This window comes from Falco biarmicus, chromosome 6, assembly GCF_023638135.1.
Source record: "Falco biarmicus isolate bFalBia1 chromosome 6, bFalBia1.pri, whole genome shotgun sequence".
NCBI classification, from domain to species: domain Eukaryota; kingdom Metazoa; phylum Chordata; class Aves; order Falconiformes; family Falconidae; genus Falco; species Falco biarmicus.
The window spans coordinates 57875762-57891425 of record NC_079293.1 but is presented as its reverse complement, the minus strand read 5'-3'; the positions used below and the strand labels follow the sequence as shown (position 1 = coordinate 57891425).

At 41.8% G+C, this 15664-nt stretch overlaps 1 protein-coding gene across 11 annotated transcripts in view; it reads left to right on the top strand.

The window, feature by feature from the left end:
- NCOA7 (nuclear receptor coactivator 7) overlaps window positions 1–15664 on the top strand; it is a 98793-nt gene that overhangs the window by 62953 nt on the left and 20176 nt on the right. For all 11 annotated transcript variants that reach the window (XM_056342753.1, XM_056342752.1, XM_056342754.1 and 8 more), the window contains 5 exons: window positions 8842–8921; window positions 9793–9900; window positions 11287–11388; window positions 12446–12571; window positions 14736–14920. In XM_056342753.1, the coding sequence (XP_056198728.1) occupies window positions 8842–8921; window positions 9793–9900; window positions 11287–11388; window positions 12446–12571; window positions 14736–14920 (601 nt within the window). The remainder of the gene's footprint in view (window positions 1–8841; window positions 8922–9792; window positions 9901–11286; window positions 11389–12445; window positions 12572–14735; window positions 14921–15664) is intronic.

The following is a 15664-nucleotide window of genomic DNA, read 5'->3' as shown; positions in this document are numbered from 1 at the left end:
ATCAGCTTCCCCTGTTAGCAGAAGACTGGTTGTGCAGTCTCCATCAACAAAGCATATATGCATCTAGAATGGCTTTCTCTACAGGCTTGCTGCGCTTTGGCAATCACCATGACCTGTTTCTGAAGTACTGGTCTCTACCCACAGAAGTGTCTGTTGTCTCTCCGATACAAGGTTATCGGTTGATCTGAATCCTTCCTGTGTCTTCAGACAGCACATAGAGTGAAAGCCAGGAGCCCTCCACCTCTGCCTTTACTGGATATCCTCAGCACATCCTCCCTCCCTGCTCACAGCACTTTGCATCCTCTCCTTTAAACTTCCCTTCTGACTGAAACATTCAACATAAAAAGTTTTGTAGTCATCCCTCTTCAGTGCTTCTTTCTGGGTGCCCAGTGACACACCACTTCAGCAATACTTCAGTTTCAGTACGTTTTAGCTGCTGCTGTATCGTTTTCTGGCTGAGGCTTAGAGCTAAAGCACTGGGCCGTTTGCTGCATCTCACTGTTTCTTTAAAATAACATGTCAAACTTTCCTCTTGATGGTTGAAGTATATGAACTACTTCCCTCCGATGTTGAGTGTGTGTGTGTGGGGGTTGATTTGGCTTTTTCTTTTTTTCCCCTTTCCTAAGCCTCAGTGGACTTTCAAACTAGATCTTTTGTCTTCTCACTTGTCAACCATGCTGGTTCTCACAAAGGAAACTTTGAATGCAGTGGTGCACATCTTGCCATCTTAAACATGAGAGCTGCTTAGCAGTCTGCAGCTTGGCACTCTTGGTAACAGTGCTCACCCTCCCTGTGCTGTTCGTGCAAGGCTTATGTCATCTGCTCAGTGCCCACCTTGTACAAGTGCCAGCAAAAAAGTGGCAGTGATGCTGCCCTGGACAATATCTCCTTGCTCCTGGTGGGAAGAACCCTGCTGCAGGGAGGCCCTTCGCCCTCACTCAGCTGGAGGGCTTTCTAGGTGTGCAGGCATCTCTGCATGGCCCATTGCCCAAAAAAAACTCATTGCCCAAGTGTGGGTGCTGTCTTGTCTTCCGGGCCTACGCATGGCTGCAGGGAAGGGTGGCAGTGGGTCCTCCATTGCTCTGTGGTGGGAAGGGGTTGCGTCATGTTCTAGTGCAGCATATTGAGGTGGTAATGAACTGTAAAACATGTAACATGTAGCATCACTTTGTGCCTCTGCAAAGGAGCTAAAGCCACATTTTGGGGAGGAAGGAGTAAATAAAGAAGGAATTTAAATTTCTTGAAAAAATTTGCAGTTTTTCATGTAGAAGCTGCAGTATATGAATATTGCATTAATATCAATAGTCAGATTCTTATTTAAATGTGCCTTAAAATACCTTCTCCATTTATAGCAGAAGGAATTACTACCTTTTTTATATTAGTTCTTTGAGCTCCTTGTCATTTTTGTTGGGGCCCTGTATTTTTGGTGATCTTGATATTCCTTTTAAAGACTTGCTTGAAAAATTACTAGTGGAGAATCACAATCAATTTCTATTGAGAGCAGAGAGAAGTTGTTCAAGGCATAGATATTTCGGGATCATGTGCCTGGATTTGTATTGATAAGGAAATTGCTATTTTCCTATGGCAGGAGAGTTTTCACTGAGGGAGCACAAGTGTGGTTGTGATGGGTGACAGCTGCCGCCTTGTTTCAAGTGACTTCAGCAGTAGGAAATGAGGAAGCCAAATGTTAATATGATTCAGTAGAGGAAAAATATGCAGAAGTAAAGGTGAGGGCTTCGCAGGAGGCTGTGGCAATAGGGGGAAGCAGAACAGGGAAACAGACACCTGAGATGGTGGGGTGTTGTGGGGTGGGGCTTCTTTTGTTTTGTTTGGGGTTTGGTTTTTTTCTTCTCCTCTTTTAACATGGTAGCAGTCCACTACGCAAATCTGAGCAGGGAATGTTTCTAACTTGTTCCCTTTTTCACAGGGAGATAGGTCTGATCAGGTAGGCAAAAAAACTTTCTATGATGTGCATCACAACTGATGCAGCTGGCTAAAGGAGGGAATGGGGCTGGGATAACATCTCTTCATGGAAGGCTGCTGCAGCCTCTGGGAAGTGCTGGAATGTCAGAATAGATGGAGGGTGTCCCAAAACAGGGATCTGGCCCCTGTGGTGGTGGGGTTCACCCACCAGGTGAACAGGAGCTGAAAGAAGGACTTTTTATTTAAAAGTAATAATTTTAATGTGAACACTGTTCAGTTCACTTTGAGAGCCATGAGAAGAGGCAGAAAGCTGCTTATGGAGGCATGATTAAATCATCCTACACACAACTCTGTACGTAACAGCATTGCTGAAATTTATTAAAGTGTCAGTCTAGAAAGCAGAAACAGAAAAAATTGTTTGGATAAACTGATTTGTCTTCCTCCTCTACAAGCCCAAGCAGGACTTTCATATTCTTGAGGTCTCTCTGTCTCTCTAGAATGACATAAGTGATACTTGCTGTACTCTGTCTCTGCCAAGACAGTTGGTATCGTGTCTCATTTACTGATAAGGGAACTACCTCAGGAAGCCTTGTTTGCTTAATTTCTTATCAGTACTCTGATTAGGTTACTCCAAGTGATAATTCTCCCCTGAATTTATTGTGTTTCAGATTCTTGTAAGCTACCTTCAGGTTTTCACTCCTTGGTCCTGGGGCTTGGCTAGACTGTAGTAATATAGTTTTATTTCTTCTAACAAATCTGTCATAAAGACCTAGGACTGGATTGCCTTAAAAAAGCGGTGATGTATGCAGCAATGTGGAAAAATATGGCTAGTATCTTACAGTTTTAAGGAAACTGTCATTATGTCATTGCACAAATTACTGGGTTTTCATATCTTAAAATCTGCATTTGGTTTTTCTTCCTCCATCTCAAAAAAGGTATCTTAGGAGAAGAAAAACTAATAAGAAAGATAACCTGTGAGATCAGAGAAATAGAAAAAAAGTGTAGAGTATGCTAGTATTAGTCAACCTGAAAAAGTGAACTAACTAAGGGAAGATGCTGGTAATCTGTGACATCTTGAACGGTATGCAGAAGGTGAATAAAGACTATTTATTTGCTCACCCTTAAAATAATATTAATTACTTGATTAATTTCACTGAGCATCCTAAAGTGCAAGAAAGGAATCAGAACTTTATTTGCACATCATGGTACTGTGGGCTTCATTGGCATAGGACCGGTGTGGAGATCTTGAAGAAACTGGGCAGTTTAGTGGATGTTGCTTCTCTACCCTGGGAAATTCATGATTTCTAGAAGCCAAGGGGGCTAGTCAGGGGAAAGATTTCTTTATTTACATGCCACCTAAGTCTTTGGTAAGGCAAAGGTTAATGAGTAAAATGGACTTTTGGCCGAAGTATGCCATTACCTCTGTTCTCTCAGGCTACTAAGTTTGTTTAACTGCTGTTGGAATTGGTCAGTCCTTTGGCCCCTTCTTTTATTTCAACATTCCTGCTAATGTTAACAGACATCAGCCTAACTGATGGCTCGGAAACTGTCAGGCAGGCTCAGCTGTCACTGTCTGCACTGCAAAACCTCACACTGATTTCGGCTGGCAACAGGTTAGTCTGTAACATTGGTGGGGATTGATACTGTCTTGCAGTGGCATGTCATACGTCAGTGTGAGCAGCCCAGGATTCTGTTGATGCTTCTTGACCTATTCTATATTTATACAGCTATTTACTGAGTTGCAGAGGTGTAATTCTCCTATCATGTGTAAAGGTCTTTTGGGTGATAAACTGATTGACATCTTTGACATACTCCTTCAATAATTGCTTTCAAAATCATTACTAGGTAACTGGTTTTCTGTGAGGTTTCCCATAGCATTGCAAAATTCAATATGAACAGTCTGCTAGGAAGCTGAATTAGGTATAAATATATCAATAAGGGCAGAAAAATTTCCATTCTAGACCTATCTATTTTTAATAGGCCTGTATTTTCTTGCCTGTTCTCACTTGGCATTCTTCTTCTCATTGTTCATTAATTTTCCTATTTTTACCTAATTCTTATTTTACATGTTTCCTCAAATCACAGAGAAGTTTAGTCCACCCACTCTGTCTTTTTCCTAAAAATATAGTGTGATCAAATTTGCATTAACACCTAGTCAGTTTTCATAGTTGTACGATCCCATCTTCAGTGTACATGCAGTGGAGGAAAACATGGGAGACAGAGCCATGAGTCATTTCACCGCTAAGCAAATGTCCAAGATCAAAAAGTAGCCAGTGGCATTTATTTTTAAAGATGGAAAAACTGCATCTCTCCAAGGCTAGTTCTGTCTGAAATAAATGTGGTTACTGAGGACTCTGTCATACCTGCGTGTGCTCTGGATGCCTTTGGGACTACTACTAGAGCTAGCTGCCTTCAGATCATGTCAGAAAATGTTTGATTTCCTGAAGGTGAAATTAGAGAGGATGAGGGACCTGGAGAAATGGTATATTGTGGTGTTTTGCTTGCTTTGCCAGGTTTTCCACCCCCTGTGCTGTAGCTATCCATGTAGAGCATAATTTGTGACCTTGGCCTCGATACGTGTACAGTAAGTGGGCTTAGCAGTACTTGAAAAAATTTATTGGATTCATTGGAATTTTTGACTCTGAAGGTCTGATTATTTTTTTTTTAATTTATGGTTTTAATTGTGCATATAAGGACATAAAATCATAGACTAGTTAAGATTTTCCACTATTTAAAGTGATATGATGTGGTTTGTAATTGCCAAAGCCTGCCAAGTAATTATGCTCAGTGTAAAGATGGTGTCCAGAACCCCTTGTTGGTGGGATTTAAAAAAAATTAAATAAAGGGGAGTGGTGGTAGTGTAGCAAAAAGTATCCTAACACAAAGTAACAGTTTTGGTTTCAGAAGACAGTAGGTTCACAGACTGCTTCTTCTAGCCTGTAGCTAATGCTATGCAACATACATTATCGCACATAGATGTGAAAGAAAAGCAAGCTGTCTAATTGTTTGGCTTATTTAGGGTTTATTAACTGTTCTTGGCAAAAGGAGGACTATATTATGTTTAATTGAAACTCAGCTTGTCCTTTGAACTTTTTCTCTTTTACTTGTCCGTACAGTTTTGTGTTTTCAACTTTGTGTGAGTATCTACCTCACTCTTCTGTATTGCACCATGGTTGTGTTGAAGACCCTACTAAACAGATCCACAGTCCTGGCAGCCAAGAACTAGAGCATATTATATGCCTCCTTGCAACACAGTATTTCAAGTTACAACTTTTCACTCAATAGTATTTTTTAATGTCAAAGCTTTGTAGTCAATGCAAGTAGGAGAACCTGAAAAATACAGTGTATTTGGGGGAAGGGGGGGGGGGAGGTTTGAGAGGAACACCCCTTCCCAGGTAGGAAGCCATAAAGAAGAAAGTTGTCTGTATTGCTAGAGTACTTTGTAGTTGTCTTGTGCCACAGTAGCATAGTGGTTGCTGCCATGGTCATCTCCCAGTCACCATCCCACTTACAAACACTAAGCTTTGGAACAAAAATGTTTAGCTACTACCAAATATCGTAAGTTATGCAAGGAAGCTGCTTTTATTACATAATGTTATTCCTCCCATCCATGCATAGACTTACACTTTCTCACATTCAGCAAGTACAAAATCTAACTCCGCGTTTCTCTGTGCAACTTTATTTTTATTCCCCCACACTACACCAGGATCTACTGATGCACATCTAGTCAGTATGGAATAATTGTTCTTAACTGTTTCCTACCTCATGTGCTGTTTCAGAGCTAAGCAAGAGTTAACATATCTGAAAATTTGTCTACGTTTTCCAGCTAGACCAAATGATTTACTAGATGAAGTGGCAATCATTCACAAGTGGTGTTCCCCAGGGCTCAGCACTGGGGCCAGTTCTGTTTAACATCTTTATCAATGATCTGTATGAGGGAATTGAGTGCATCCTCAGTAAGTTTGCAGATGACACCAAGTTGGGGTGGAGTGTTGATCTGCCTGATGGCTGGAAGGCTCTGCAGAGGGATCTGGACAGGCTGGACCGATGGGCTGAGGCCAATTGTGTGAGGTTCAACAAGGAGAAGTGCCAGGCCCTGCACTTGGGTCACAACAACCCCACGCAGCGCTACAGGCTTGGGGAAGGGTGGCTGGAAAGCTGCCTGGTGGAAAAGGACCTGGGGTGCTGGTTGACAGAGCTGAACATAAGCCAGTAGTGTGCTCAGGTGGCCAAGAAGGCCAACAGCATCCTGGCTTGTATCCAAAACAGTGTGGCCAGCAGGACTAGGGCAGTGATGATCCCTCTGTACTTGGCACTGGTGAGGCCACATTTTGGGTACTGTGTTCAGTCTTGGGCCCCTCACTGCAAGAGGGATGTAGGGGTGCTGGAGCATCTCCAGAGAAAGACAGTGAAGCTGGTGAAGGGTCTGGAGCACAAGTGTTATGAGGAGCAGCTGAGGGAACTGGGGTGATTTAGCCTGGAGAGGAGGCGATTCAGGTGGGACCTTATTGCTCTCTACAGTTACCTGAAAGGAGGCTGTAGGCAGGTGGAAGTAGGTTTCATCTCCCAGGTAACAAGCAACAGGACAAGAGGAAACAGCCTCAAGTTACACCAGGGGAGGCTTAGATCAGATATTAGGAAAAACTTCTTCACTGAAAGGGTGGTCAAGCACTGGAACAGGGTGCCCATGGAGGTGCTGGAGTCACCATATCTGGAAATGTTTAAAAAAATGCATAGATGTGGTGCTTAGGGACGTGGTTTAGTGGTGGCCTTGGCAGTGTTAGGTTAACAAATGACTTGATGATCTCGAAGGTCTTTTCTGACCTAAATGAGTCTATGATTATAAGTCTACCTATAAACCCTTCTTGAGTCTCTCCAGTGACAGTTCACAGGCAACTTGGGTAGTTTGCCTGCATGGGTGTGATACATAGTTTAGTTATCCTGAAGGGATCGAAGTGGTATCTCTTGAGTAGCACAAAATAGTGTGAACTCACCCATTGTTAGTTGGGGGAGTTTCTTCAGGCAGGATTGTGTCCATATTGGCAGTTGTATGTAAATAATGGATTAAAGAAATGTCCAGAATTTGCCACATCTTTGCCTGTCATATTGCTGTTGTGTTTCTGATGGTTTAATACTGTGCCCTGCTACTGTTGTCATTACCTGTTTTTCCATCCTTCACCATAGGCTGCTTTGACTTTGATCACAGGAAGATGGTGTGGCAATGGTGGAAATACAAGCGGTCAGAAAAAAGCAGCAAGAATGCTAATTTAAAATGTTTTTCTGTGGGTCTCCAGTCTCAGAGATGAGGTGTCTGAGATCATTGGGTGATGCTCTGTTTCAGAATGCCATGATGGGAAAGCCAGCATTGTCCTGATCTTCCTCTTCCTACCTCTGTCCTCCATGCCATATGTACTATCCACATGTACTTAAATTGTGTGTGTTTAGTCCCTGCATGCTTCCCAGCTGTTACTATGTTGTGGGAAAAACATCTTTGCTGTCTGTAGTATCACTAACCATGGTGCTTCTCATGAGTGCATCCCTGACAAGTAATGGGTGGGATGCGCCTGCAGTAACGCCTGGATGTATGTTCAGGGCTCTCGTGAGTCTCTGTTGGCTGAAGGAGATGGTCTCTGACTCTGTACCCTCTGGAAGATGCTGAGGCAGCCCCCAGCATTAATCTCGCTGTGGAAACGGGCCAGCGGCAGGGTCAGGTGCAACACACCTCTTGGCCCCTCCTTTCTGCTTGTGTACATTACAGTGGGGCAGGTGAGTCCTTGCCCTTGTTTTTACTATGTGCCTCTTGCTCTCTGGAAATAGCAAAGGTTGCAGCAAAGCCTGAATGCGTGCCAGAAGCCCTAGGCTGCCATTCCCTGTGCTTTCCTTCCTGATCTCCTTCAGGAGCTGCCCCCTTGGACCGCAGGAACGGTCCCCCAGGAGGGCAGTGCCTCCCCACTCCTGGCCCTGGCTGCTGGTTTCGCCGGGCCCAGCCCTACCTTGCCTTCTCGACCCTCCCTGTTTGGGCCAGGCTGCAGCACTCTGCCAGAGGCAGCAGGACCTTTCTGAGGGGCTGGGGGCGAGCGGGCTGGACGAGCAGGGCAGCCATGCATGGCCTCGCTGCGCCCTGGCCCCACCACTGGAGCTGGGGCTGCGTGCTGCCCTTGCCCCCACCAGGTACATGGGTATGGGCTCTGGGTGTGGAGGGTGAGCCCTGTGGGGCTGACGCTGGGCAGCTGGCATCCCCCCCGATCCTGGGCTTTGCTCCCCCTCTGCTGTGGTAAGAATTGGAAAGTGCTACCCTGCTCACACGTGTGCCTTTCGGGTCCTGCAAGGGTTTCTGCAAGTGCAGTGAGTTCTGCATACTGCAGCTGATGGAAAATGTCTTCTGAACGAGCTTTGTGCTTTCTGATGCTTGACTGCATACTGTATGCATGCATGTTTTGCAGGACTCTTGGCATACTTCTACCTTCAGAGTTTAAAATAGTATTTAAATATGACATACTGGCGATGAAGTGGTGATTAACCAGTATTTGTTGTGGTTGTACCAATGCGGTATCGGTGCATACATTCATCTGCTGGTTTCTACCTCAGCCTCGATAGCAGCTCATGATGCAAAGTACTTGCATCCAACAGCTGAATTGTGTAGGAATCACAGAGGAAAACATAGGAGTAATTCTGTATTGGTATGGTACCATGTATACATTTCTCTTGCAGGGTTCCTGAATGATTACTAAACTTGCTGTACTTGAAGTTTTGCTTGCCTTACAATGCAATTTTAAGGCCTAATAGATATTTTTCATTAGTGGTGGTGTTCCTGTTCACAGCTGTGAGTTGCACATCTTATAGATCTCTTTCAAGACATGTCGATAGGCAAATATCTTGGAAGTCAATTACTTGAATCATTTTTTTCTTTCTCTTTAGATGACAATCAAAACAAAACCAATGAAAAGAAAGAGAAAAAAATGGTTTCTCAGAAACCCCATGGTACCATAGAATATACTGTAAGTATCAGTGTGTGGTTTGTTCTTGTCTGCTTCTTGAAGGTGGAATGGTTGAGGTTGGGAGGGAGCCAGCGGCACAAAATTAAAAGCAGTGAGTGAATACTGGCTGTAAGTTTATACCTATCGCAATGGAGATTTCCCACACAATGATATTTGGAGCAGAGCTTGGCTCATGTCCTGAACGACTGTTCAGCCCAGGTCCTCTGCAACTGTTTTTTGCAACTGCCAGTCCTGGTTTTTTTACTTCTGCAGCATGGCTCTGTATTAGAGCAATCAGTTTCATTGTTCTGAAAATTACTTAAATTCCACATGTTGCTTAGGTCATCAGCTAGTTGGCCTGTGCTTGGTCCTGAGATGATGTGAGATTCTCTAAGCCAGAGCCGGGCAGCAGTGCACTGCCACGACAGCTCAGAGGACTAGCTTTGCCCTGAAAGGCTGGCTCACATGGAGACAGGTCCCTGAACAGGGGATCCACTCTCCATCATGCAGAGTGGCTGTGAGAGGCAAGCATCCCAGCTGGGAACAGCACAAATGCCTGACGAGCTGCAACTGCTGGAGGTGTAAAGAGCTTTCCAGTGTGTGCCCTTTCCCCACTTGCCAGACCAGTTATAAATGGGGTGGTGCTGCTTCAGAGTTTTATGAGACAAGGAGAGGGACATCTGTAACACCTCTCCACTTTATCTAATATGTAGTATGAGACAATATTTTTTTCTTTTGATTAATACTGGCTTATCATGTAAGCTGTTAAGTAGGGGGGGCGTGTTGAAATAATTAAATCTCTTCTCTGCAAACGGTCTGTTAGATGGTTTTAGTTCACCTGGTATGCTGAATGTGTTTACTATGGTATCTTAAGTTTCAGTTCTTTCTTTAGGCTGGAAATCAGGACACCATAAACAGCATAGCATTAAAGTTTAACATCACCCCAAACAAGCTTGTGGAGCTCAATAAGCTTTTCACGCAGACAATTGTGCCAGGCCAGGTAAATATTTTATGGGGGTTTTTTATAGCTGAAACCTGATTATTTGCTATGTATTTAAAAGCTTTTTACTACTTTCACATATCTTTTAGGTACTTGGATACAAGGATAATGAACAGTAATTTAAATCCCTCAAAGGGGAACTCACTAGACGGTTACCTAGAGTTGGGTGGGGGGAGATTTGTAATTGCCATATCTGGCTTTTGTTGCTTATTTGCTGTCACTGAAGCTTAAAGATGTCTTGGAAGCTCAAGAAGGTAATGTAGCTGTTGTAAGAGAGTTGAATTCTTTTTATACAGATAAATGCTGTATATAATGCATTAAAGAGTTAGAGAGTTAGATACAGTAATTGAAATGGCTCTTTGCCATTATATTGGGGATGAGTCAGTTTCCTGTAAGATGAAAAATAAATGGAAATAAACTGTTTTGGGGAGAGTCAAGTAATGGAAATGCAAATGCAAAGACTAAAACCTGGTTCAAGAAGAGCAGATCTCTACTTCTGCTTCACAGATGTGAAGAATTAAAAGTGTCCTGTTTTGCAGATAGGGAAGCTGAGGCACAAACAGATGGCATGACTTGCCTAAGAATACCCAACGGACAAAAGCTGGGATAAGGAAATCTTTTTTTAATTCTTGGAACATTTTTAGTTTAAAAATAAACTGTGAGCATTTTTTTTAACTTTAGAAGTATCTTTCTTTGACACTTGCAACAAATTACTTTTTATTTGGGGTGGAGGTCCAAAGCTGTACTGTAAATTTAGTACTGCTGTACTAAAACTCTGGGATGGTCACTGTGAGGGAATGTGAAAATTCAAACAAAGCGTTATATTTTTATATACACTTGTATTAGTGTAAGGTGGTTTATTATTTTTTTCTTTTTTATGTAGTACATGATGCTAAAATGCTGGCTCATATAAAGAATATTTTTCTTAAATCTGGAGATGCAAATATGTTTTTGGAAACAGACAATGTTTAGTGAAGTGTTATAAACTTCTAGCACTAAAAATCCCCATCTTCAGTAATGGCCTTCTCTTTGGACCAGAATTTGCTCTTAATGACTATTAGTAATTTTAGTTGTTTTGTAGTTGTGATAGTTGCAAGACAACCTGGGATTGTAAATTTGGGGGGAAAAAAGGAGGTTCTCAGTCTGTGGAAAATATTTTATTTTCCTGCCTGTGCTGCAAAACAGAATGTAGAGCTAGATCCTGTAACTAATTAGACCCACGTGTGCCCCATCATCATGAGGAAGGATGCTAGAACAAGGAGTTGAGTGCATTGCAATCATGTGTGATCAGTACTGGGTTGTCTTTCAGCAGAAGGTAGCATTTCTAGTGAATAACTTTTTTAAAGTTTGCATCTTACTGTGTTGACATATGTGTTTTGTATTTAGATTCTCTTTGTGCCAGAAACGAGTGCTGCGAGACTGTCGTCTTTCAGTCCTGGTGCTCCCATTTCTCCATCATCATCAGATGCCGAATATGATAAACTCCCTGTAAGCCAAACATTAGTTCACTCACCTTGAAATAATTTCTGATTCTGAACCTGAGATTCAAGGCTGTGTAAATAGCAGATTTTTGAGGCTACTGTTCAGACCTTGTGTGCAGTGTACTGAGTAACATTAATTTGCTATACTACAAAATTTACCATCTCTTTAAAATATTCCGTATTAAGGGGATTCCGTCAGAGCATAGAAAACCAGTACAAATTCTGTTGGGCTTAGAGTCTATGAAAGCAATTGAAAATGGTCCAGTGTTTAGTGTTTAGTTTTTAGCAAATAGAAAGCTAAGTATGAAAAATGTATTTATTGTTTCACCCTGGAGATTTTTATGCTGTTCTGCAATCCAGAGCCTTGATCCTGCATTGGGATCCCTAAGCACAGAGGCTGTTAGTTTAGTCTGAGCAGTCAGTTTCTTTGTAGTTAAGCATATTACGGTGGTACCCACATATAGACTTGTCTTATATAGACAAGACTGCAGGATTTAATCTTTATGAAAGGCCTTGGCATAGCTGACCTTTCATTTTCCTTAGAAGGGTGACTGGCCATGATGGTTTTATATAGTTTTAGGGAGTTTAGCTGTCCACTTGCTGATGTTAAAGTGATTATACGTTTCAAATCCATAAGCAATAAAAAGTAAAGTGGAGAGAACCTTGGAGTGAACAACTGTGTTTAACTTTAGTCTGACGCTCTGTGCCACCTGCATGGGGAATCACACCAGTGCCCTGTCTGCAGAGATCTTTACTGCAGATGAAGTGGCAGGACTGGCCCTCTCTTAATGAGAGCTCCTCATTGAAATTTGTTGAGCTGATTTGTCTTGGTATTTTTTAATTTCTTGCCTGTTATTTGTATGGAGGGTTTTTTGTAATGTTACAAGGTTTTTCTTTCATACAAGATACTGCGGGAAGTGTACGTACATATGTACATGACTACTACTTTTCTTCCTTAAGCAAAAGGAGAGTAGTTGATTGAACCTGACCTTATAGTTGCTCAGAATCTGGAAGTATATGATTCTGGTCCTGTTGCTCTTTACTGAACTCCTTCTTTTTTTAAGGATGCTGATTTGGCAAGAAAGGCCTTCAAACCAGTTGAGAGAGTGCTGTCCTCTACTTCAGAAGAGGATGAGCCTGTGGTTGTCAAATTTTTAAAAATGAATTGCCGTTACTTCACAGATGGTAAGGTAGGTGAAACTGGCTTTTGGGCATTGCTTGAGATTCTTTAAAAGCAAAATCTGTTTGGATAAATGGAAGATGACTGCTGGAGGGGTCAAACGCTCCACATCTGTAAAAAATGTAAATGGTGGCTTTATCACTGTTGTTGTTGGTAATGTGGTAATATGCTGTATCATTTTGTTCTTTGTTCTTTCAATTGTTTAATCTGTTATGATAATTGTTTTATGAAAGAATAGCTCTTCTCTTCATCTTCATTCCCTTACCATGTCTTACCAGAATTACCTGTTTAAGAGTGTGTTGTTAGATACACAGACAAAACTGCACTTTAGAACTATGACATGTCCGGGTTAGTTGTCCAGTTCCATCAAGTTGAGCAACAGCTTTATAAAATGAGTACATGCCTATCTATTTAATCTATGACTTTAAGCTAAATTTTAACTGTTTCCAGAGCAGTTTCCAAATATGTCCATGTTGCTTCTGCACTTGCTAATTAATGCCATGCAAACCCTAATAAAAAGATAAATATTGCATGTTACAACCTATTCTTTCTTTTTCATGCAAGTGTTCTTGTAATGTACATGTTCCCACTGGGACTGCAATCCTAAACTTTACAGCAGATGTTTCAGAAGCGAAGGCACAAAGCTTGGGCCGTATTTTGACCCTCTTCTCAAGGTTGCAAGGCACTGTTGTCTTGAACAGTCTGCTTTGATATACCTACTCTTGTTGGTTCTGGTTTCAGTTAATGTCTGCATGTTTGGGTTTTCAAGTCCTCTGGAACTTGTAACACTGGAGATACATGCTAACCATTGTAGTTTAGTCATTTTTCCCTTAGTTCTGATTTTTGTAAGATGGATATGTTTACACCTACAGATTTTGGCTTCTTTTTGCATCGAGTGGATGTAGACTTTATTTAAGCACGCTGCAATTTTTCAGTCTGCTATTTTGTAGAAAGTAATAGAGGACTACTTGGTGTCTTGCATGTAAATTAGGGCAATACTGCCGCGTTATGTGATACTTGCTAGGTGCAGAGGATACAGATTGCCTATTTTATGGCTGCGGGACTGAAAAAGTAATTTGCAGTCAGAACAATCAAAGTTGGGGCAGCTTTTTTGCCAGTGTAGCTAAAATCCCTTGTTGCCTTGCTTCCTGCAGTGGCTGGGTAGGAATACAGCCTACTGATGTATTGCTTTTCTGGCTAACTAGTTATATACCTGTGGGAGAAGCCTCTGCACTTGGTTTTGATTCTGCCATCCAAACGCAGACCAGGCATGTGTACGTGAGTCATAGAGAAGCAAATGGGAAATACATACGGACTTCGCTTTACAAAGGAGCAGGCACACATGTACTCACTTGCCTGTGCCAAACTATCAGCTTAGCATTTCCCTGGTCTAAAAAAAACATAAACCAAGCTTGTGGTCCTTTACCTGCCTGTTTGTTAGCCTGCATTGGCTTGCCTTGCAGATGACCTTGGATAATTAATAGTATCTGCGGTGCAGGTCACTCCTGTTGATCCTGTGGCTCCTATTTGTCAGATGTCATGATTTACACACAACTTCTGAGTTGGTGTCATGAATTCTGTAGCTTGTCTGGAAGAAAGGGTGCAGGAGCGAGACATTGGAAATCTCCTTTGTAGACGTTGAAAAATAGTCTGTTGCCAGGGGTTGGATGCTGAATAATGGCTGATGCACCCTCTTATCGAATCCATTGCTAGAGCATGTTTTGAAGAATGAGATGTTATCTAAAGCTGTGCAAAACATGCTTGGATCGTGGTAGAAGCTGCTTCTAGATTGGGGAGAAGCTGTTTCAAATTGGTTCCCTATATATAGAAGCTTTTTGCATGTATCTTTAGGAGACCAGATCAAGTCAAGGGGACCTGTGATGTAGCTTAGCATGGTAACCTTGATGTTTCCATGAGTAAGACTGCCTTCCTGTGTGCTGGTTGCATATAAATTCATGTATCAAATGAAGGTGGCTTCATCTAGAATAGAATTTTTCCCTTTGCTCTCCTTACAATGTCTGACAATGCAATTTGAAACCAAGATGTTTTGTTAGCAAACATTGTGTGATGGGGAATAAAGAGGCAGAGGAGAGTTTTTTTCTTTTTAGGATAGTAGCCTAAAATCTAATACCGAATGATAAGTGATGTGCTAACTCTTCCTTCTCCTGTTTTAGGGTGTAGTTGGAGGAGTCATGATAGTAACTCCAAACAATATCATGTTTGACCCACATAAGTCTGATCCTCTGGTAATTGAGAATGGCTGTGAAGAATATGGGCTCATCTGCCCCATGGAGGAGGTTGTCTCAATAGCTCTCTACAATGACATCTCTCACATGAAGATTAAAGATGCGTTGCCATCGTAAGGAGTGTTCTTCCCTGAACTTATGTTTACAGATTTTCAGTAAGGGTGGTGGAAAAGGAGAGGAGGTGAATGAAAGGGAAGAGTCTTAATGCAGCAGAATAAAAAAAAGCAGGAGGAAAGTGCCAGCAAAGGAATGGTTCACATATGCTGTTCTTCCTTTTTAGAACACTTCAGTGGCACTAAAGAGAAATGTGTCATGAATATGAGAACCAAAGTGCAAAGGGGATCATTAAAAAAAACAGTAATTAAAGGCGTTGGTGGCATGCCATGGTTGGGCTCTTGCACTGACCCATCTCTAGGGTTATTTCAGTGGAAGTGAAGAGAGCTAGGTTTGGATGATTAGTTGTGTTACCAGGAATGTTCAGAGAGTAATATTTAAAACTTTTGAAGATAACAGCACATTAACTGCCATCTTCAGGACTTGGAGAAATACCAGGCTGTGGAATGCTTCCACTTCAAAACTAGAAATGCATTAATAGTTATCATTTATAATACACAATAGACTTTCTGGGGTGGGCTATTTTTGTTTATGTGTAGTCAAGGCACTGCTTATGTATTAGTTCTAAGCAAAGTTTTGTTCTTACAGGTAAACACCTGTTTGATCAGTGAAATTCATCTACTTCCCTCAGTTTTCTCATTTCAAGAAAAACTTTCCAGATATTTGTTATGCTCATTACTAGAGTGTTTAATAATTTCTTTGTAAGTTTTAAACTATGAGAATCTTGTATTCTCATTCACCTC